At 36.9% G+C, this 24,555-nt stretch overlaps 2 protein-coding genes and 1 long non-coding RNA gene across 3 annotated transcripts; 1 reads left to right on the top strand and 2 right to left on the bottom strand.

The window, feature by feature from the left end:
* Positions 1–1,215: 1,215 nt before the first annotated feature.
* On the bottom strand, positions 1,216–4,578 carry LOC124138459 (protein FAM136A-like). Its single transcript, XM_046505097.2, has 3 exons — positions 4,485–4,578; positions 3,152–3,292; positions 1,216–2,639 (listed from the first exon to the last, which is right to left on the bottom strand). Exons 1-3 carry the CDS (start codon positions 4,566–4,568, stop codon positions 2,442–2,444), a joined length of 423 nt encoding a protein of 140 aa, XP_046361053.1. The 5' UTR covers positions 4,569–4,578; the 3' UTR covers positions 1,216–2,441.
* Positions 4,579–4,781: 203 nt separating this feature from the next.
* LOC124138458 (cytoplasmic dynein 2 intermediate chain 2-like) lies at positions 4,782–17,008 on the top strand. Its single transcript, XM_046505095.2, has 12 exons — positions 4,782–4,913; positions 6,637–6,721; positions 7,235–7,373; positions 7,705–7,784; positions 8,347–8,399; positions 8,664–8,845; positions 9,583–9,722; positions 10,317–10,396; positions 11,132–11,313; positions 11,824–11,981; positions 14,795–15,003; positions 15,703–17,008. Exons 1-12 carry the CDS (start codon positions 4,855–4,857, stop codon positions 15,830–15,832), a joined length of 1,497 nt encoding a protein of 498 aa, XP_046361051.1. The 5' UTR covers positions 4,782–4,854; the 3' UTR covers positions 15,833–17,008.
* LOC124138460 lies at positions 13,966–23,910 on the bottom strand. Its single transcript, XR_006861635.2, has 3 exons — positions 23,758–23,910; positions 21,068–21,126; positions 13,966–14,115 (listed from the first exon to the last, which is right to left on the bottom strand). It is a non-coding gene; the product is annotated as an uncharacterized LOC124138460 (long non-coding RNA).
* Between the last annotated feature and the right edge of the window lie 645 nt (positions 23,911–24,555).

Raw genomic sequence — 24,555 nt, forward strand, 5'->3', positions numbered from 1 at the left:
GGGTAGCCTAATGGTTAAAGCATTCGCTCCTCACGCCGAAGACCCAGGTTTGATTCACGACATGGGTACAATGTGTGAAGCCCATTTCTGGGCTGTGATATTGCTGGAATATTGCTAAAAGCGGCGTAAAACCATACTCACTCACTCATCTTCTTGTCACAGGTGGAAGTTTGTTGGTGTGGATGGCATTCGTGATATGCATTGAAGCAATCTTGTTATATGAGACAATGCTCCAGGTCTGATTCACAGGTCATCCCAGCTGTGACTGTTCCTCTGGCACTAGGGCGTCATAATGTCCATGATAACGACTGTCCACATCAAGCACCAGTTTCCATCCAGGCAACCAGTAGTAACTGTATCTTACATCCCAAATTACATGGGTTTGGCCTCCCAGTTCATAGTCAATATACACACTGGTGCAGGGACCTTACAGTCAGACCAATGAACGCTTCAGAAAATCATACCAGCCCTCCAAACATGTTATAAATCCATCATATCCATCTCAGTCTAACGATTTCAAACTGTTCTGAATCTAGTGTAAAGTTGAAGGAAAAACAGAAAATAAAAACAGAAACATGACAGGTTGTCTTCTCTATTTTAAGTTTAATAACACCTTTTCTTTGTTTATAAATACAAAAAATAAAAATTGTTTTATACACTCTCCTCACTTCCTTCAAATACACAACTGGCAGTGATATACATGTAAATATATATATATGGTACAAATTCATACCCAGATCTCAGTAAAATTAACCATGACAAGGACTCTATTGTTTGCTATACAGCCTTAACATTAGTGGCGTGGAGGGAGGGGCCACAGATCAGGACTAAAAATACACGGGCCTGAGTTTCTGTGATATTTTAACAATAAAACAACTAAGCAAGACTAGGTGTTATACATATGTATCCCTTCCACATAATATGGCACAAAATGTAGGCATCAAATTAGGAGATTGTATTGACCTTATTTGACTCGGAACATTCAATGTGTGTAATGAACTCTAAATTGATAAACCATGAGCTATCTTCAATACGTAACAGAAACATTTAAGTAAATGCTTAGTGAATGAGTTGGGTTTAACGCCGCATTTAACAATATTCGAGTTATATCGCGGCGTGTCAGCTTAATGTGGGAGGAAAGCCCAAAGAGATGCAGGTCTCAGACGTTTACCACTTCGGTGAAACCCACAAGCACGGGTATGGTGCTGACAAACCTAGAAACATAATCGGGGCAAACCGGGATTCGAACCCACAATCATAGGTTTCAGGCGTGCCCAAGGGACGCAACTCTGCACAGTGAATCGCGGCGCCTTAGACGACTGGGCCACCCGTGCCCCCAGTAAATGCTTAATGTTAACTGTTGACAGAATAAAATACACCATTAAGAAAATTTATAAACAATAACAAGAAATGCTGGGATGATTACAATGTTATCTGAAGCAACACTTCTTCAATTCAACAACCACTTGAGTATGAAATATGTCCATGCTTAAAAAGTCTTCACTCATCAATCTGGAGGTAACCTTGTTAACTTCTTTCACAGCCTATGTTACCATGGTCACTGAAGATGATGGTCCTGACAACAGCCTTATGAAAATTGTAGTAATGTCACCCAGAGGTGGATCAAAGTGTGCACAGGGGTATTTCAATAATAAAGAAAAAGGTATTTGTGTTCTGTGTCATTGGTCCATATCTTACTCTCCCCACCCGTCTTTGAATACACCAGTGGACTGGTCTCAAATAAAAGATCACTTGATGCATTCTTGATCGTCACAGGGCATTCGGAATCATGACTTACCCGAACAAATTCTCTAATTTCTTACTGTAATCATGTAATAATTACTGCCAGAGAATAAACTTTTATTTTTATTTTATCCCTACTTTTAGGGACTTTGTTAACATTTGAACTATTTCGAAACTTGGTACACACTGCATTCTAATATTATCAATCATTAATCTTCTGCTTCATACTGATTGAATCAATAACCCAGTAATTTGGGTCCAAAACAATGACTTGGTTTCATGGGTGAAATCATACGTAAACTTCCAAAGTTTGTTACCCCTACATGACATCCCCAAAAGCACTACTATCTTTTGATTGTAAACATAGAATAGGCCTTGAATTCATAACCTTAAATAGGCCTCAAAATCATAGACCCTAAATAGGCCTTGAATTCATAGGCCTTAAATTCATACACCTTAAACATGCTTTGAATTCATACACCTTGACTTCATACACCTCATGAATGAACTTGTTCAAGGGGAATGAATTCAAGGCTAAGTTTGGAAATCCTTCATTCTACTTGGCATTCAAACAATCCTCTTTCTTAAGTTATCTTCACAACACTTCTACTACCATCGGATTAATTGTCACTCATTCATCACACAATTCAAACTATATTTACACATGAAATGATATATGTCTCTAAGCTAATACAATATCAATATTGTCCTTTGTTCAAAACACCCTGTATTTTCTTCATCATGCCCGGGAGCATGTCTACGTGGGCATTGCCACATTTGACAACGCACGCCTCTAGCTCTGATCGGTACTTGCTAGCCTCTGCCTCCGTTGTGTTGGCCGTTACTTTGTCTCGGACTCTGTCTTGGCAGTCCATGGCACACCGCTGGAGACGGTCCTGAAACAGTACCAGTTAGTTCCCTTATATCTAAGTCTGTGTTATATCAGCTGTATCACAACAGCCTGTAAAAAGGTTTTTGCAAGCATTATGTACAGCCTATGTCATTAAGGGTCATCTTCCCGAGGCAAAGAAGTCATCTGACTGTAAAGTCCAGTTTCCACCCTTGCCGAACTAGGTAGAATTATGGAGTTCTATTTTGGCTGGACAAACAGTCTTTGTATAGTCCAATCAAAATCCCATCAAAATCAACATGATCAACATCCGGTTCATAAACAACTGGCAACTGCTGTGCGGATTTCAGTCGATTGCAGGATTTGTGGAAACTTGACTTTTACAGAAGTTAACTGCCATGCCTAGGGAAGATGTTAAAGTACAATACACAAATATCAAAGATGGACTAGTTAGTCACTTGGAGCGCAGAACAGGGAAAAACATTCTGTCCTAGAATTCTCACTTTTTCTTGGTTGATCATGTTGATAATGATTCTGTGACACAAAAGTAATGCTCACCTGAAACATTTGGAGTTCTTTATGGAGATAGGTCTGAGCTTTGTTCACAGGAATGGAACATCTTTCAAGGCAATTTTGAGTTTCATCAAGTCCTGCACTCGTGTTTTCACAACATTTCACACTACACCGATGCATGTCTGCCTGTAAAAGATAAAATCTGTATGTCAAGCTTAAAGGCTGTTATTATATTATACTTATAGTGCTGTTATTATATTATACTTAGAGTGCTGAACTTGTCATCAAGTTTGTGATTATATATAGTGACTGAATTAAGCTTTATATTAAACATTTATTTGATGTTTTGTAGTATTCACATTGGGTATGCAAGTTATTTCAAACCCAACAAGCTATTGAAATATAAGAATTACAGAGTACCAATGTCAGTATTATTGAAAACCAATACCACATTGACAAAAAATTGGCTAGATTTGACATAACTGCTGTTACCTAACTTCCTAATTGAAATTGTTTGTATCAGAAAAGGGGGATTTGACAGTAATCACATTCAGGAGCTAACTATCAGCAATTCTTTCTGGAATAATTATTATGTTGATTTTGATCATCAAATTTAGACACAGACCATATCCCTCTCTTACTTTCTGTATATATTGATGTATTCCGGGGATGAATTTGTGTCCACAGTGATGTGATGGTCAGATGACTTAAGTACATTTAGAGGCAAATAGGCTTTTCATCCCTGACACACATCCATGTTTTTATTAGTTTTTCTGTTTCGAAATGTGAGCTTTAGCATTAAAAGAATTGTGTAATATAGCCCTACAACTTAAACAGCAGTTTCGAATGGAACATAATAATGGCTGCTAAGTGTTGTGAACCCTAAACTATGAGTCACTTCGATTCTTTCAATCAATGACATAACAATTTGTTTGCTGCAGTTTTATCTGTAAAACTACCCACAAAAAAAATCTGTGTTTGTTAATGTCTCAGCTGAATTTTCTAGGTATCATTATGCTGTCGTCAGGCCTATGTGAGATTTCATCATGTTCTTCAATAACATCAGATCGTTCAGTGTCAGTTTCAAATTATATGGACTAGATCTTGTTTGCCCTCACAAGAGTCTAGAATGATATGTCATCGACATTTTTACTTCTTTTCATGTTTAAAATAATGTACTCTGACATTACTGGTTAAAGAACTGTGTTGCAGTTCAATGTCAGATGTAAACGTGGAAATGATCTGTAAATTGGAATGGGAACTGGAAAACGCCCACTACACTCACACTTTAATTTCATTCAAAGGTCATAAAGATTTTTTTTGGCGTTTGCATGTCAACTGGCATATAACTATGTCTCACAGACAAAAGTCTATGTACCTGCATTTTCCGCAGACATTCTTTGTCGATTCGTGCAACAGATTCATGAACTGCTTTCTGCACACGTGCTTGTATATCCTCCATTTTGTTTGATGCTAAGGGCAACGGAGGAAATACTAATACGGGTTTTATTGGATTATTTTCGCAACGAATTTCATCAAACCATTTTATTAAGAACACATAAAACCTTTTTCGTACAGCATAAGCACAGATCAATTTTAATATACTATCAAAACATAATTCATCTGAAAAGAAAGTTGTAAATATTTATTTAGATAAACCGGAAGTAAAGTGCAGACATGTCAAGCAGACGACGCATATTTGTCTGTCTGTGCGTCGCACCTGTCAAGAAAACATTGGTTATATCAGCATGTTTACAGACGAAAGTCTTGATCCAGTTGAATTCAAATCATCGTGGAAAAAAGAAAGGTAGGTGTGATCGGTTGGCTAAGTCATTATTAATCATTACAATGACTGATGTGTCCTAATAGATTGGGTTGATCGTGTTTTTGTTAATCGTTACTGACAAATAGGCCTACTAGTTACACGAAGTATTCCCCGTTCAGCGTTCTGTCTAGGTTTCATTACTTAGATGGATTTCTGATTGAGTGAGAATATCAAATTCGAACTTTCGTCTTTGAAGGCATCTAAACAAAGGTGCAGTCAGGGATTCTGTAAGAGACAAATGGCCTATGGGCATTTCACTTTTCCGGACATAAAATATGAGTGTATAAAATTCACTAAAATTTCAGTCAGACAACCGGACTGGCAACTAATGAACTGTGCAAAGTTGTCAGACCAGATATAATGTTGCCAGTCCAGAATTGTGTTGACTAACCAGCAAAAGTAAGAAAACAGTAAACATAAGAATACTACAGTCTAATGTTAGTTTTCTTAAAATAACATTAATCTGGACGATTGTCAACTTAGTAACTGTAAGTGTAACTCATTGAATTTTTAATTATCAATAATGTTTTTAACATTTACAGTTAATTTACCTCTTACATTGAATTAAAACTAGAGTACTTCGGTAATTTATATAGCCCGACTATCAGGCGTGAAACTTTTCAACACTGAACGTCAGTCACTAGATAGACAGAAACATCTTGGACTATCGGACAGGCGGTTATTTTGGAAACACTGATAAATTAGTGACGATATAAAGTTTTAGTCGGATATTCATTCAAGATTCTGTCATTACCAAATTATCACATCCTCAGGACATGTTGGCAGACTAGTTATTCCAGGGAAAAATTGGTCCCTGGCTTGTGGAAAGCGCCAAATATTTGTGGAGATCAAGTAGTCAGACTTGCAAGGATAAACACCATTGGTCATATCCAACAGTATGCAGCTCATTTCAGACTTGTTATGTAAAATAACCAGATTTCTGGAACAAACAACTAACCTGTCAGGGTTAGAAATTGGCACTAGTCCTATTAGTCCTTGCCAATCTGCCCAATAGTTAAGAAACTGGGCTAGAGTATTTGATGTGTATAGATACATGTCAAATTAATTTGACTAATGTTATTTTGGGGGGAGGGGGGTGCTCTCTGTTTCTTTTCGTTTATTTATTTTGATGTTTTACTTTTGCTACTAAGTTTAAAATGTTAACTGTATGACATGTACAAGCAGCTAATATATTGAACATTTTCATGTAGGGCCTACTTCTGCAACCCATGCTTCTAAAGAGGCGCCTAAGGGGAACCGGTGGTCAGGCTCGCTGACTTGGTTGATGCATGTCATCGCAGCCAAATTTGCATAGATTGATGCTTATGATGTCAATCACGGGATTTTCTGGTCCAGAATCGATTATTTACAGATTGCCTTCATATTGCTTAGTGTTGCATTAAAAAAGAAACAAAGAAACTTGCATTAGAGATTAGGATGCCTTTGGCTTTATTGAATGAAAAGTGTTGAGTCATAGTCAACACTTAGGATACTTGGACTTGCCTTAATAAGATGTTCCAGGATACACGGTACAGTATTTAGAACTAATACTGGTAATAATGTTACACTCTACAGTTAGTATTGGCATTCAGAAGAAAAAAATCTTCTTCTTTTTTGGTCAGTCTTAACTTTACACTTTGCCTATTGTAATTAACTGTATTTGATTTTTGAATAAACATTATAAGACTTTCTCATCTGTTCACAGACATGTAGCTGACAATAGCTGCCAAACAAGTGATTTGCTCATTGAAGAGGTTGGATGTCAGTCCATAGAAAGAAATGATGAAGGGGTAAATTAAAAGATATATGATATTGGTGTCTTTAGACTGACTGTACATAAAAGAATAACTTGAGTTAATTGTTATGTTGTTTAGACAAACATGTTAGATCAGATAAACGATTGGGATGATTTTCTATAAATAAGAAAGTTAGATATGCTTTTTAGTGTGATCCTAAGGTCTTAAGGTATTCTGCGGTAGTCTTTCTATTTAAATCTAAGACTGCTTACAGCACGCATATCGCTACATTTTATCATTAGGTTTATGAAAAGCAGTTTTGAAAATTTGAAATGAAATTCAAGGGGTTTTAGTGACATAAAATAAAAAATTAGGGGGTCCCTAGGTTCAAATACCATAGCAGAAAACCTCAAGAACCCCCAGACCCCCTCTTACTTTCAGACTTTGGAAAATGTTACTTTGATTTTTATGTTACATTTTGAAGACAGCTTTTTGTTTTTTATGATTGTATTTACAATTCATGACATTTATGCAAGAAAATTGACTTTTGGCTTCCGTTTTAATTAGACACAGACAGATGATGGACGTGAAAGGGCACTTAACCTTGCTGAGACTGACTTACACAGATTGAATCAGTTCCTCCAAAGAGTGGAACCTCTAATAGTCACAGCGCTGTCCAAGAACCTCAAAAGTCATGCCTTTGATAGTAGGTTAAAATTTGACATTTTAGGAATAGTCATATCCCCTGAAAAGAGTACAAAACATTTATGTTAGGAACCATTTTCTCCATACGATTTGTCAATTTCAGTATTTGTATCACATTTACATTTATACTTCCATTTATTAAATGAATACTGATAGTTCAGGTTTCTTATGTAATCTCATTGATAACCAACCATTGACTCTGATATGATACCTCTTGAGCATCATCTTGGGATCTGATTTTAATGAGATTGGTATCTTGTGGTAAACTGTCTCTTTTTAAAAACAGATGTATAATTTCACATTTACAAGGTTATTACTGATCGATGTTTCAGATTTATTGTCAAGCACTGAAAATGAAGGAGCCTCGGTCACCTGTGTCCACACACTTGGCCATATAGCTCTTGGTGAAGAGGTAACTAGACTAATGTCAAATTTGTTTCCAATTGATTTTTTATCTGTGGTGATCCCTGGCAGCCTGCTCCCTGCTGGTTGTAGCTAATAAGATGGATCAGGTGGTTAGGCTTGGTGACTTGTTGATTTTGTGTCAAAGCGATGTGGTAGCCTAGTGGATGAAGCATTTGCTTGTCATGCTAAAGACCCAGGTTCAATTCCCCACACTGTTACAATCTGTGAAGCCAATTGCTGATATCCCCCCCCCCCCCCCCCATGATATTACAGGACTAATGGTGAAAGCGGCATCAGACTCAATTCAGTGTATGACTCTAGCCTCTAGTCTGATGCCCAAGGCTAATCAAATTGTGTTCGGTCTTGTAAGCTCAGTTAATAATACTCCATATCATAACACTAATATCTAGTAATATCTAGAAACAATAGCACTCATTTGTACGGATAGATGGGTTTTTTTTATATGCAATTGGTTTATTTTGAACATAAATGTTTGTTCACTAGAAAACTATTCATAATTTTCAAATAGTCATATGACAGAATTAGTATTTTCTTGTATTTTCTTACAGCTGCAAGTCACAGGATTGTCATGGAATTGTACGGGTTCAGTCATAGCAGCAGCATATCCTTTAATGTATTTTGGGGTTAATTTCCTGTTAAGGTTGATATCTTGTTTTGTATTGTAAGATACATGTGTTTATTGTGTGTTAAGATGTTAGTGTTGTGTGCATTGAATATGCAGTAAAAGTTGCATACTAGTAAATACTACATTCTTTAAATGTGGTAAACTCTTTAAGCTACTTTTGAACTTTGTCATGAGCATTTTCAAGTCAAGTTTTCCTGTTATTGGTATATGAAAATTGATGCAATATCCTTGACATGCTACTTATGGGAGATATGATCATGAAGACTGGTGTACACACAAAGCAGCAGTAGCCACATGGAACCTCGACAAACGATCTCTCAATGTCAACAAACCAGACACTGTCATTGATTCATCTTGCTGTATCATGTGTCTTGAATTCCATCCTGAAAACCCAGCATGGATAGCTGGAGGGAACTTCAATGGTAAGATTTTACGACACTATCCTGAAAATCTGGATTGTATTGACACTTTTGCAGTATTTACAGGGGATAGAAACTTTCGTTTAATAGATGTAGACTTAGAATGTACATATAATACTCATATCCAATATAAGATTCATGAATGTGAGATCTGTGTCATGTTACAGGTCATATCATACTTAGCATGTTGACAAACAATGAAATAATGAAGAGGATTGAGTTTGTATTTGTAAAGGTCACGCCCCTAACCATGATTATAATACAGATCCAGGATAGTAAGGGGGTGCCCAAGGGCAAGGATAGTGATGAGTTATTCTTAATGAACCAAAGAGTCAAACATGTATGCCTTGGTAAAACTACCACCACATGATGTTCTGTATGACAAGGGTACTGTACACTTCTATGAGACCTGCATGTACATAAGACTAGACTAGCGCTAATTGTTTTTGCTTGATATTCCTCTGTTAACAGTGTCTTTCAGTCATTGAGACTGATTAGGTACACATGGTGAGGGAGAAATTGTCTGGTCTCAAAGGGTTATGAATTATTAAGCTGGACAGTATGGAGTAGTAAGGTAACACCCCTTGTAAGGTGTCAACACATGGCCACTTAATATATGCAGGAAACAGTGGTTGAGCAAATGAATCGCTTTTTAGATATGGCAATGTTTACATGTGCACAGTTATTGTGTCAGTTAACAATCAGAGACCACCTTCTTGATGTGTAATTTGTGTTTGAAGGTGAGGTTATGGTTTGGGATCTGAGCAAGGAAGATGACCTGCTCGTGGCATCATCTGGCATTGGGGACGATGCCCACAGGGAACCTGTCACTAAAGTCAAGTGGATTCCTGATCCTGCATCCAAGAGTAGGAGGCACCAGGTCTGATATTTTATGATTAACAGATGAAATAAGTCTCAAAATGTTTACAAACAATAAATTTGTCGTACATATCATCAATAGAAACATGTTTTTCTCAAATTCATCAAACTAAAATGTTAATTCTCATAATATATCACGACTTTTTGTTGTTTATTCTAATTTTTGTAGCACTGTTTTAGCATGGTAGGTTCAATTTTCATGGCAACGTACGATGTCTTCCATTGTATTATAATGTCATAGCATTCCAGAGTGACATTACAGATGTCTCACAATTGTCTGAGAATTTGTTTTAGGAGAGTCCCGTGGAAAAATAAGTATACTTTTTTCCTGTAAAGATCCTGGTTAGAATTGTGTGGAAGTATTTACTTTTTGAACCTCCCGCTTATGTATGAATATAATATGCACATGCAGAATCCATATACTGGTAGATGGTCTCTGGCACAAGCAACCCAATCTGTTGTGTAGTGGGACAGCTTGTTGATCTCATCTCCAAACATGTTCTGTCACTCCTGAAGCAGCACTAACATGCATGTCCCTGGATCTAATAGCCTGTATGTAACATTGGTGTGACACTTTGAAATTTACACTACACAGATAATCAGTGCCAGTGGTGATGGAAAGATTCTTGTTTGGGCGATGAGTTCAAAGAAGCAGAGACTGAAACTTGTTGATGGGTGAGTTGACTACATGTAAATATGCCACTCACATGATATTCTGTTCTAACTCCTCAGGTTTCAAAATGTTTGTAATTCCTTCCAAACTGATCCTAATAGTACATGAGTGCATGTGAACCATCAGATTGACACATGATGGTAGAAAATGGATGTAGTAACTAGCTTTCCACCAATATATGATTGAAGGATATTGCAGATCAACATGGATAGGTAAGGTGAAATTGAGTTGAACGTCACGTCCAAGATTATTGCACTTATGTAGCGACGTGTGTGTGTGTGTGTCAACAGGGATAGACATGACTACTAGTCAGTTAGTCTGAGACTAGCATAACTAGGGACTGGAGGTTTTCTCCAAAATTCTAGTTATTTTACATAAACCATTTGTCAGAAATGAGCTGCAGACAAGTTGGTTTAAACCAATAGTATTTACCCATGAATCCAACCTAGTTATATTGTTTGTTTGTTGTTTAATGTCACACTCAGCAATATCATAGTCGTATGACAGCAGTCTGTAAATAATCGAGTCTGGACCAGACAATCCAGTGATTGACATCATGACCATCAATCACGATGACATGCATCAAACCAAGTCAGCAAGCCTTGACCACCCGATCCCCTTAGTCGCCTTTTACGAGAAGCATTGGTTGCTGAAGACTTATTCTAACCTAGATCTTCATGGGTCAACTCATTAATAGCGGAGTTGGAACATTTCCTGGTATTTTTTACATCCAACAGATTTGTGTTAATGGCCCAGAGTTTGCCCCGAAGTATGAAGACCCGGTCTGTGAGAGCCGACAAGGAGATTGGAGTGACGTGTCTGTCATACAATGCGGAGGACAAGGACATGTTCATCATTGGTTCCGAGAGTGGTTGTGTGTTCAAATGTTCCATGCATGCACAGGGAAACCCTGCTGGAAGTGAGATATTACTTGAACTAATACTATGCAGTGTTCGAAATTGAGGAGCTATTTGAATCGACAACCCATGAATTTCATGCTTTATTTCCCTTAATTTTTACTCATGTAATGAAAAGGAAATGAATGTTAATTGTGATCACAGCAATGAATTGCCATCCTAGGTAGTTCAAAGGTAATTTGTTTGCATTCCACTCAAAAAGCCCAAGACTTAATTTCCCACTTAGTTAATCAATAATTTCCCTGTTGTATACTGTTAACAGTTAAAGTATGCAATATTATAATATACCCTAAACTTGTTCATTACTCTTGTTCAATTTGCCAAAGATTCACACAGCTCTAAAAACATTTGTGTTGAGACATTACCTTGAATAGCTGTCAACACGTTTGGTGTCTCTTGAAAGTGACCTTATAAACACATTATGTGATAATAATTTTTTTTAAATATTATACTGATGTCATCATTTATTATGTACATACTAAATACTCCTTAATGTCAAATATTTCTGGCAGGTCACGTGATCTCCTCTGTACCTCTGCGATCTCCTGTCACCTTTACCTTCAACCCTCACCATGGCCCTGTGTACTCCGTGGATTGTTCCCCATATCACAGACATGCCTTCCTCAGCTCAGGCATGGACCAATGTCTCCGACTGTACAACATGCTTCAGGTACAGAGTAGAGATGTCATCATACCTATCATATCTTTGTAGCGATACAATGCATACTGTAAATCTTGAAATTAACGCGAGCGTGAATTAAATGCGAAAGATGCGAGTGGTCTTTGCTCGTATTATTAAATATTGCATTTATATCAGCAATAAAACATTTGGAGAGCAGAAATACCAGCTTAGACATAAGCTGAAAACAAACAACTATGTATTCCACAGCACTGTTTATTGAGCAGCTCTTGTAACAAGTATATAAACAATGTCATTCAAACACTAATTACATCCTGTGAATTGTCACTTATGTCATCACTGATCACACCTGCAAGTCCAGACAGACGCCACCCACGCAACACTGTTCTTTGTGACTGCGTCAAAGGCCGACACGAGCCAGCACGCATGTATTTCTTTAGCTGAAGTGCTCTACTCAGCGCTAATAAGCGGTGCTATTTGGTGTGTGATTGGATTGATGTAAGGTTGGATTATGGTGATGATTCTCCTGTAGGCCTGACAGAGGACATTTTCTTTAGATATAAATCCACTGATGCTTGAGAGGAGGGGGGTGTCGCATTCATATTGAGTCACATTTTTGGCTAGGGACCAGCGGTCACATTCTTTTGTTTAAGAAACTGTTCTATGGTGACAAGAATCGGAACAATTTAAGCTATTTCCTCATTGAAACAACCGACAATGAAAGTAAAATATAACATCATAAAAATTGTTGTTTACAACCCTTTTTCTGATCGATATTCGTTGCCATCTCCGTCAACCACCACCGTTAGAATTTAACAGGAGTTGATTTGAAAGTCCATCAGAAAACACTCCCCTTCGAAAGTCCACGAAAACAATGTCCCAACTGAAGTGACAGCTTATTAAACTTGATGAAGTTCATTTCAGAACACGCACAATTAAGAAAATCATACACGATCCACTATTTCTGGGACACAAATGTCTAAGTTCTGTCACAATTTGGCTTTGGATCCGTGAAATCTTGAAATTGACAGGTCACACCATGCAGATTCCACGTTTCAAAATATCCGGCTCGTCTGCAGCCTAAAAAGCAGCTGTTCAGTCATACTCAGTCACATTGGTAGTCATATGGATGTACCAGCAGGCTCGATCAATCCCAGATAATCTACATGTTAAAGTTGCACCACATCATAGATCAGGGTTGTCATCTTGCTTCATTCTATAACTCGTTACGGAGAATGTAAACACAAGATTGTCAGCCATTGACAGCTGTGAGGTGTAAGTAACCGTGATGTAGGTCAAGTTCAGCCACACCCAAGTTCAGGGTGGAGAGGCATTTATTTTGATTTTATTATTGTTTACTGGGGGTGATTGCTAACTAACTAATAACACTTACACATGTTAAATGTATAATAGAATGTTAATTCATAAAGTTTGTTGTAGAAATATATTCGTTTAGCATTTTAAACCCTTTTTCTATAACCCGTCTCCCCTACAATAGAAATGATGGCATGTTCGATTTCCAAGAAATTACCTCTCTGCAAAATTCTGAAAAAATGACAGTCAGTTCACAGCGTACAACAGTTTGGTAGAAGTTAAAACATCTCTCTTTGGACTAAGTTTGGAGTGGTATTTGTCAACTTCTTTTGAAAAACTATGTGTTTTGAACACTTATTATGAACTACTCACGACTATGGTGTTTTTAATCTTGAAGTTTAGTAATAATTGTTACATATATAACTAACTACCTGTGACCACTTTTCGGAATGTTCTAAGATTGCGGACATGTGCACCTGTGTTGTTACGTGTTGCAAGAGAGCACCGTTTTCAAAGCGTTGTTGCCGTCATGGTAGAATGGAGATAAACCTACTGTGTTTTGAAATTTGATGTAGTCCCGCTCGGTTCAAAATTAAAATAAAGAGGTATCTACTCTACAGTGGGACTACATCAAATTTCAAAACACAGTAGGTTTATCTCCTAATTGATGGGTTTTTCAAACACAGGAAAACCTGTTACACAGGGTTGAGAAGTTTTATTTTGAATCATACACTTATTTGAAATTGAAAATCAGACAGAACCATATCAGACAACTGTCTATGCAGGTTCATCCCAAGGCACCTGCTTTCTGCTCATCATTGGTCCTTTTACAGATCCTGATATCTTCATCCTGAAATGTACAAGATTTAATGGTAGACATTTATATAGCATCCTTCCTTTTAGAATCTGGAACCCTAAGATGTAAGCATATATGTATAGATCCGTGACATCACAATCCATATTCATTTTCCACTTATTCGATGGCAACTTATGTACTTAGTAAATTACAATAATAAAGGACCATTAACAGGGATGAGAATGAATATTTTCCTTTTCAGCTGAAATGTCTTTTCAATGGAGCGTGGTCCATAATTTGGGGGTGTTTATAGGGGGTTTATCAGAATTTAACAAATTTATGTTCACTAAAATTCGCAGAAAATCGCGGATCTGCATCAGATTCTCATCCCTGCATTAACTTAAAATTTTAGAGCATCTGGATCATTCAAATCAAAGTTGAAAAGCCCTAAAATGACTGTGCTTTGAATTGTCAGACAATACATTGACTGTCCGATAACAGTGTTTTGTATCACAGAAAGGCTGTTTATTAAACCACACAATACTTTTTATGAAGATATTATAAATATTCCTCACTGTAATTTGTCTTTAACACACTTTTTAAAAATTTATTTGTGCTAAGCCACAAGAAAAATGTGCAAGTATGTTCATATTTACTTTTTCACTATCTCAGGTGAAAAGGTTGACTTTGATTTGTAAGGTATTTCCAAATTTCCAAATTTGTCTTGTTTTAGGACCAGCCAATTCTCACAATAGAACCAGGTGATGGCTACCTATTTGGGGCCAAGTGGTCACCTGTCCGGCCAACAGTGCTGGCAACTGTCAGTGAGAATGGCAGCCTGCTAGTGTACGACCTGCGAGAGGGTCATCTAGCTCCGCTGCAGAAACTGGAGGCAGGGATGAAGAAGGCATCTGTGTACAGCTTACAGTTCAATGCTCACCAGTAAGTACTTGTCCATAGCCTGAAACTTAACTTCATTTGTCTGGTTTTGTCAGTTAAGCAACTGTTGCCAGTAAATTGAATTTATGCAAATAAATTTGTGCATAATGTCAAATAATGAACAATTAGTTTGTCACTGCTACTGTACTGTAGTTTAATACCCTTAGTCATATACTTCTGTGTTAAAACACTATTAGCCTCCTGCCTAAGAAAAAAGGATTTCCAATAGATTCATAAATTTTAAATTGTGCCAGTTTTATCAGAAAATAGTACAGATGACAGCCTTTGGCTAAATACCATCTTAAGTGACCAAAACCTTGAATAACTTTGTTATTGTTTGGCACAGGCTAATTTTAAGTTAAGTGCTAACCAACACAGGCTGAAATGATTCACCAGCGAAGACCATATCTTAGTTCGCCACCTCCGTCTGTATCTATACATGTCGTTTCATTAATTGTTTTTATTATCTTGGAATCAGAGTTTTCAAATTGGTATTGATTGGCATGTGAGCTTTATCAGATATCATATTAAGTCCAATCATTCAGTTGGATCATGTATTGATTGTTTGTTATTGTAAGCACTTTTAGACAAAAATAGTGTTTTTTACGATGTATTGCATTATGTGTCATGTGGTGACTTTGGTGTATCATTTGAGCACTATTTTGTATTATTTTAAAAAATGTAAGTTTTGTTTGATCATAGGCGCCATCTCCTGGCAACTGGTGATGGACTTGGCTACATCAAGATCTGGAAACTTGGGGACGAACTTACTACACAACTACCACGAGAGAATGATCAGCTAAATAATCTCATAAGCACTTCAGCTGATTAGGAGCTGTATAGTGTTAACAGGTCAAAATTGTAAGTGATATCTTGAATGTATTACAAGATAACATTGTTTTTTACTTCTCCTATTTAACGGAATAATTCTTGAAATTTGTTGTAATTGTAGACGGCAATCATGACTTAGACTATTACAATTTAAGAGTTGAACAAATAGTTTATACACTGTTCAACACAACCACTTGTCTGTTAATATGATATTAGCAAAATTTAAAGAGGATTAATACTTATTAACCCAAATGTAGTAATGTTCCTCAAATCTGACATTTTCTCATCAGTTATTCACCATGGAGATGCCTAAATTCAAAGCATTCAGGGCAGAATATTAGATTACAGGATCTTGAAAACAAATGTAAAGTGCAGTTTCAAATTCGAGAATAACAATTTCCACATTATATATTTAGATATTTTACACACTGAGCATCATTGGCTTCTACATGCACTTGGGTATACTGCTGAGGGAGCTTTCCTGTTTTTTGTAAAGGTTTTCTTTTGTTCAGTATTACCAAATCAGGGGCAGGTGGTAATGTACCATAGAGAAACTGCAACTGACAATGGATTGTGTTGACATTAAGACTGAAATAAGGCCAAAACATTTTAGAAATCTGATATTTGATTGGCTCAAAAACTCATGCATACTTCTTTTTGTACGTTCAAACTTTGAATCGGAGAAAAAGATCTGATAATGTTACATATACAACTGATCCAAAATTGTGGACTAGCTGGATTAAACCATGTCAAACCCCTGAATTATGATAATACAGCATGTACATACATTTCTAAATGCTGAATTAAGTGAGTTTTGGTCAAGTAATTATGTATGTTTTCCTCATGATACAAATTCTTTTACCTAAAAAATCTGCTAACTTTTGTACATCCTATCAGTGCTTTACATGTGGATAATTCATCCAGCAACTTTATTGTTTAAGGAGGACAGTACAAACTTTCCAATGGTTTGCAACCTATCTAACATGATCCTGTAACGTAAGATAGATATAAGAAATGTCACCATTATTTATGATTGTTTCTTCCTGTAATTAGAGAAAAACTATTATTACATCCATACAATTTGTGCAACCCGTCCATACAGTCTGTGATATTTTCCATTCATCACCTCATATTATATCATGTTTCATAGAACAGCCTGAAATATATCTTCTCAAGTGATTGTGTTTTGTACTTCTATTTATTCCAACTGAACAGAGATCCTTGTAAAACTTGATGGAACAGACAACTTGGAAATACTGCAATAATAAATCACTTGTGTAATGTTAATTATTTGCACAAAAATGGTTTGCTGATCCATGGACCTAAATATAGGTTCCTCCATAATCAAAGTGCAGTGACAAGTACATTTGTATAACAATCCCAGCTGAAAGTCATGTGTTCTGTGGCACATGTCATGAACTTCAGAGATATTATACAGTTGACTATAACATAACTTATTCTCATAGTCTACAATGTGCTTTGACATACTTGTAGCTGGAATACTGCTGAACATCTCTCTCTCTCTCTTTCTCTCTCTCTCTCTCGTTTAGAGAGATGCCCAAAATCATTTTGAATCCATAACTATGTTGTGATGAATCTAACATGAATGGCCCCTGCAGCTCAATAGACAATGACATAAATGTTGTCAGCATTTTCTGCACATAGAAGCTTTTCAAGATGGGTGATAAACTAAGGTCAACTCTTGTGTTACATGTATAACATAAGAAACAAGAGTCATCCGAAGATGACATATCCCCCCGACATGGCATGTCGGTAAACTGTGTGTACCTTCAAATGTACTTAGATTGGCAAGGCAATCTTTTTCCTTGATGCCAAAACCAGAAATATAATGAAGGTTATTAAATATTGGTTCATGTAGCTCACTTTCTGATGATCTCATGAAATTGTAATAACAATAACTTCGCAGATTCGCATATGAATAGCTCTGTACTCTGTAGTAACCTCATGACACAAAGGCATAAAGAGAATGTACTAGGTTATGTAGCTCACATCATATATAGTATATGATATCAGTAAATAGTACACCTTAGAATTATATGTCAGGGGCTACAAATTAAAAAGATTAAAATCTATAAATAACAAACTGCACTACTAGTGAACATGATTGATATGTGCATAAAGTTTGGTGAAACTGTCGCATGGTTTAGAAGATATGCTCTATCAATTTTCAATTTAAATTGAAAAAAAGAAGAAAGAATCATCTGTTAATAGCAAAGGCACCACTACATAACCTGCTTGATAGGTGTAAAAACTTTTGAGAAGCTAAGTTGTATGGTTCAGGAGATATGGCCCGGACAGGAGCACTACCCTCAAATTTCCTAAGTTCATCATATTTCCATGGAAACGACAAAAATATAAAATTGTAAAATCCCTAAATAGCAAAAGGCACTACCACTGAGTCTATTGTTAGTGTACCAAGTTTTGTGAAGCTAGGTTGTACGGTTTAGGAAATATGCTCCGGACAAGAGCAGTACCCTCAAATTTCCTAAGTTCATCACATTTCCATGGAAACGACAAAAATATAAATTCTAAAAATCTCTAAATAGCAAAAGGCACTACCACTGAGCCTTATTGGTAAGTGTACTAAGTTTTGTGAAGCTAGGGTGTACGGTTTAGGAAATATGCTCCGGACAAGAGCAGTACCCTCAAATTTCCTAAGTTCATCATATTTCTATGGAAACGACAAAAATATAAATTCTAAAAATCTCTAAATAGCAAAAGGCACTACCACTGAGCCTTATTGGTAAGTGTACTAAGTTTTGTGAAGCTAGGGTGTACGGTTTAGGAAATATGCTCCGGACAAGAGCAGTACCCTCAAATTTCCTAAGTTCATCATATTTCTATGGAAACGACAAAAATACAAAATTCTCAAAATCTCTAAATAGCAAAAGGCACTACTACTGAGCCTGATTGGTAAGTGTGACAAGTTTTGTGAGAGGACAAACAATGATTACAGACGGACGGACGGACGGACAGACAGACATACTGATGGCTATATCCCCCCTCATTATATGTCGGGGGGATAAAAACAAGGATATAGAAATCTTTAATAATTCATACTGGTTGGTAATCAATTTAATCAAGTAAAGACAAAAGTTAAAACGTCAAAATGTATAAATGACGTTCATTTGTGAAAAGTGAAAACTGCAAATGTTCGAAAGGGTCCAAAATGCCTATAGCACAATGTATTACTATTTTGTATTTAAATGTATTCTAATGATTCAATGTGATCATTATATGACGCAACTTCCGAGAAGTACCAAGATGTCACTCCAAGCATCTATCTTGACACGAAACACTCCTCAAGGATCCAGAACAAGTCTGGCATTGAAGTAGGGTAAATGACTTGGAAACTCACCTTCCTTGATCTCAAATGGGTCATTATTAACTAAGCTTGTGTGTAATATTACAACAAAAACATGGAGCAAGAAAATCAAGCCAATCTTTAATGGTTATAACTAATTTATGAATAATTAAGTTGAATGTTTGTCCGAAATGGCCAAAATGTAAACAAATTGTCATAAAGGTCAAAAGCACAATCTATCTTTGTTTATTTATATATCAAGTATTTCCCATACACAAAAGGTTAAATTTTTAAACCGTATTTATTCCAAGGTCCAAAATATCAAAATGATCAAATTGTGCAAATATTTTTAGAATGTCCGAAAGGTCCAAAATGGAGAGAACACGATATTTGTTTTTCAAAAGTATTCTAAAGGTCCAAGGTAATTATTAACACAAGTTCCAAGAGGTAGCAAGATGTCACTCTAAGCGTCAATCTTGACACGGAACACTCTCCTCAAGAATCCAGACACACGTGACTCCAACTGGGGACTGGGTCGTGGTGTCATCATCATCCAGGTTGATATCGAAGAAGTGAGGGGCGTCACGGAGGACGGAGGCAGTGAGAGGGGCAGGGATAGAGGAGGGAGGGATTGTTTTTGCCTTGCTATTGTCTGTTTTTATGAAATAGCAAAACCACACCATTTCCGTTCCTTTTCTGCATTTGGTTCCGCTGAGAGAAAAATAATTAAGCTTCGAAATATATATACAAATCGTAAGTGCAGTCGTAGAGAATTACTAATTGAACGTATCTTGGATACTCAAGGTGAGCACCTTGGTGACCAGGTGTGTTTCCGGGTTAGAACTGGTCCCTGTGCAGGAGGCGACTAAGTCCATGGACCAGATGGTCAGTTTCTCGGATGACCGCTTGTCATCGTACACAGATAGCAGTCAATAGACTCGCTGTAGCTGAAATACTGCTGAATGCGGTTGACATACATAAAAGCCCTTACATACTGCCAAGAGATGGTGAAACCCACAAGCACACGGGTATAAGGGGCCGACAAACCAAGGAGATTGTATGCAACAACGTAACTAAAGGAAAAACGGCTAAATGGAAAAAACAAAACAACAATAAATAATAAATCATAATGATTTAATGAAGTCCAATCTTTAAAGTGTAAAGCCAAAAGTGTCCGAAAGAGCCAAAAGCACATAACGTATTTCTATAGGTTATCCAAAATGGCCCAAGTATCTAAAAAGTCCAAAAACACTGAAGGTTTAGTATTTAAAAAAGTATTTATTCCGGGGTCCAAAATGAGCAAAATGGTCCTAAATGATCAAAAAAGTCGGAAAGGTCCAAAATATAGAGAACACTATAGCATTTATTTTTAAAAAGTATTCTTAAGGTCCAAGGTAATTATTAACACAAGTTCTAAGAGGTAGTAAGATGTCACTTTAAGCGTCCATCTTGACACGGAACACTCTCCTCAAGAATCCAGACACACGTGACAGGAAGACTCGAACTGGGGACTGGGTCGGGGTGTCGTCATCATCCAGGTTGATATCGACGAAGTGAGGGGCATCACGGAGGACGGAGGCAGAGAGAGGGGCGGGGTCGGGGATAGAGGTGGAAGGGACGGGAAGTTCTGACAGGGGTTCAAGGATGGTCATGTACCTCCCAGTAGGACGCTGACAGGGAGGGAGAGAAGGACATGTAGAGAGAGACAGAAGATAGGAGTACAGGAAGAAGAGGGTAGTTGTTGGAAATGGATCAATAAGGGGATAATTATGATGTTATAAGGACGTTAGTGATAATGATACGTGGTTAATAATATTCATGAACTTTCCAAATCAGTAGTATATGTTTTGCTACCATGTGTTAGTAATTCATTACAATAACAGTAAATTACTGATTCCCAAAGAAACCCACTTGGCGAGGAGGGGCCCAGATGTCAAAGTTCAAAGGGAACCTGATCACGAGGTCAAGAGCTGTCAGGAAAGAAAGAATGAGAGTGTTAAATGGGAATAAATGCAACAGGATCAACTTGGACAGTATATAAACTACTTTTAGACAAATGTATAGCATGTATAGTGGTTTTGATGATCCATTCGATGACTGTCAACCGATCAGTTCAGAAAAGGCAAGTATATAAGCCAGGGTTTCAGATAGGTACATTTTCTAGGACATTGACTGATTGCCATCCAAAATGTTGTAAGGGTGTGTCTGTAGTTGGGTGATGCTATGGAAGTACTTTCAATCCAAATATGCTCAAATCATGAAAATTCCCTAATGGTGTGTTTGTTGTTTCAACGCCGCACTCAGCAATATTCCAGCTATATGACGGCGGTTTGCAAATAATCGAGTCTGGACCAGGCAATCCAGTGATTTACATCATGAGCATCGATCCACGCAATTGGGATACGATGATACCTGATCCTGTTAGTCGCCTCTTACGACAAGTATGGTTTGCTGAAGACCTTTCTAACCTGGATCTTCATGGGTTGTCCTTATGACATTTGTCGTTAGCAAAATAAGTGTTAGCAACAGAATCATGAAGATATACAGAGTTTTCCCAGACGCATTAATATTGCGCCCTTTTCACACTGGAGAGAGAGAGAGAGTCATTACATCAACCTATATATTGTATATGAAGAAAAGGTTTTCTCAACGGTCAGTACCTGTATGCGGAAATATACTTAGTGTATGTAAACTACACTGTGTGTGGCGTATAGTCATCGTTTATACTTAAAGCCAATTCCTCGGTACCCTGGTAGGAACGTTATACAAGTTTGTTAAGTATTGACGTACAATTGGCATGCATTTCATGTTACATGAAAAGTTTAATTAGTCTAAATGTTCAGTGTTCGTGTTGATAATGATTGCGAAATTGATTTGTTTTCCGGTATTAAGTGGTCGTAACGTGTACATTCACAGAATAATACTTGATAGAACATATTAACACTATTTATGATTTTGTTCTATATTATGATATTGATTGGTCATTGTCACAACGCTATGAAAGATTCATAAAAGCACAGGATTCCAGATACTGTTTTAGCCATGGTGTATTTACTCACATGTTACCATTGACCCTGGGTATTGATAATTCTCTTTAGGTATTCAATATGTTTTTATTCCCTTGAGTATTTTTTAACCAACGAGTAAATTTAATTTTTTACAATAATTCAGCTTAAAATATTGTTTCATATGATTTTAAACATTCATGTGCAGCCCCAATGTCACATGTCGTAAATGTTTACAACTGTATATATCTGTCTTAACGACAATAAGCCAGACGCACCTGTTGTGAATTATTCACGGCAGTAGAATTCACTTTTACATGATGCTTGAATTAGATCAGTAAATAAATATCTATGGGGAAAATAGGTACGCTAGGTGGAAAGGTTACGTTTGGTATTTACGCACAGCACCGTGAAGAACCTTGGGGTTTTGACTGTTGTCATGCCCATTTGTTCGGAAGCAACTCATTTTGCGTACTTTACGTAGATCTAAATACGCAGCTTATTTTTATCATTTCAAAATGAAACCAGTGGTTGTGCCGCTGCTATACTATGTTTTACAATTCTACTATTTGTACATTACATGTTTGTTTACTTTCTTCGTAAGTGAATCTCATGCATATGATGGACAGAAGGGAAAGTTTCTATGTTGATGTTAGTGTTATCTATAGGGATGGAAGCCTTTGCAGGGATAGACACCACAGACTGGTCATATCCAACGATTCCGTAGTTCAGAATAGTGGTTTGATTAAGCAATAAGATTTTGGAATAAAAGAAACAACTAGTCCCTTTCCATTTTCACTTGTCTCGAACTAACGGACTAGCGGTCGTGTCTATGCCCTCTTTGAAGTCACTTGCACATTAGCACCTTGAAAGCTTCACAATATTTATGATTGAGTCTGATAATAATCTTCAGTATATTTATTTGGAACGGTTTAACCTTAAGTTATAATATTGTTGAAACAAAACTACCACACCTCATTGACAAAGTGAGTTGTTCAATATTACCCTGAGCTAGTTTTACTGTTGTTACAGAAGGGCTACAGATATCTATGTTATGAAAAGGCAAAATTAACACACCAGTGGTTTTTACTATGTATTTGAAGAGAAACAACTATGCCTAGATCTATCAGCCTTAGAAAATATATCTGATACGGCCGACAAGTATTTTGATAATGGAAAGATAAATCAAATGAAACGTTTAAAATAGATGATTTGTTTTATCAACAGACTGAAAAGGATGAAATGGTCTCAATTTAACCTGAAAAAAATCTTTATATTATAAGACAAATTGTCATATTTGAAGTTTCTTCTTTCGATACTTGACATTGAGTGTAAAAAATGGTCTCTTTTCAGAATAAGAATAAGGAAAGTATATAGATATATCGGACATATTTCAGGCTCAGATGTTGACATGTTATCAATGGCTACAAAAATGCAATCTTATATAAATGGTGAATGGTTGGTGGTAGAAATCTAGGCCTACTAGAATAATTTTTCAATAGATTTAGATCTCGGCTTACTTCAAATTTAATTAAGAAATTTAATCAGAAAACAAGGAAATGGGCCAACATGGCTAATTCAGAAACAAAGAAATACCTTGGGTGTATGCGCTCATGGTTTTCACAAGCGGAGATGAGCACAAGACAAGGCAAAAAGCAGCAGATAAGTTGTAATATGACAGCAGTATAACCTCAACAATGGCGATGCCAGTAGTGAAAGTGTCGTCAAGGTGACGTCATAAATCTCGCGAGACTGTCATAGCATCACGTGACGTTAGCAGCTTGACTGGTTCTCTCCCTGCTCTACTCGGACGTCGTATGCCAAATCAGGATCCCAGTCATGTTTCAAGCGTAATGTTGAGTTGGCGCCTCGTTCAAATATAGATTCTAACTGATTTGCTCGCAGTGGATGCATATGAAACGATTTTAACAGCGTGGTACTGTACAAGAAGTGCTTATCTGAAGGAGTGACCACGAATATCTTAAATGGTTTCTTATCGCTAGAATTATGGGACAATGCATCCTCCCTCATCATAGACTAAATAGTTTCAAAGCCTGACGCTTGTTCCGTACGCAGGACCTTAACTCCTCTAAATCGACCTTGTGATTAATGTGCGAATATAAAAATTGCATACAATATACATTCGGCTTGTAAATACTCGACACTGGGCCAGACAACCCAGTAATTCACAGGACCATGTTACTACTACTAATAATAATAACAATGAAAAACCTTTACATGGCGAGAAGCAGCAGCTGTAAAAAGATATGTATCTGATGGCATCTTGTAATTATGCACTGATTTTCTGGAGACAAACAGCATGTCCATGATTGTATCAACTCTTTCTTCTATTATACTACGAAACTCTATATATACAACACTGGTTTGTTTAGT

This window comes from Haliotis rufescens, unplaced genomic scaffold, assembly GCF_023055435.1.
Source record: "Haliotis rufescens isolate VD_foot unplaced genomic scaffold, xgHalRufe1.0.p SCAF_54, whole genome shotgun sequence".
NCBI classification, from domain to species: domain Eukaryota; kingdom Metazoa; phylum Mollusca; class Gastropoda; order Lepetellida; family Haliotidae; genus Haliotis; species Haliotis rufescens.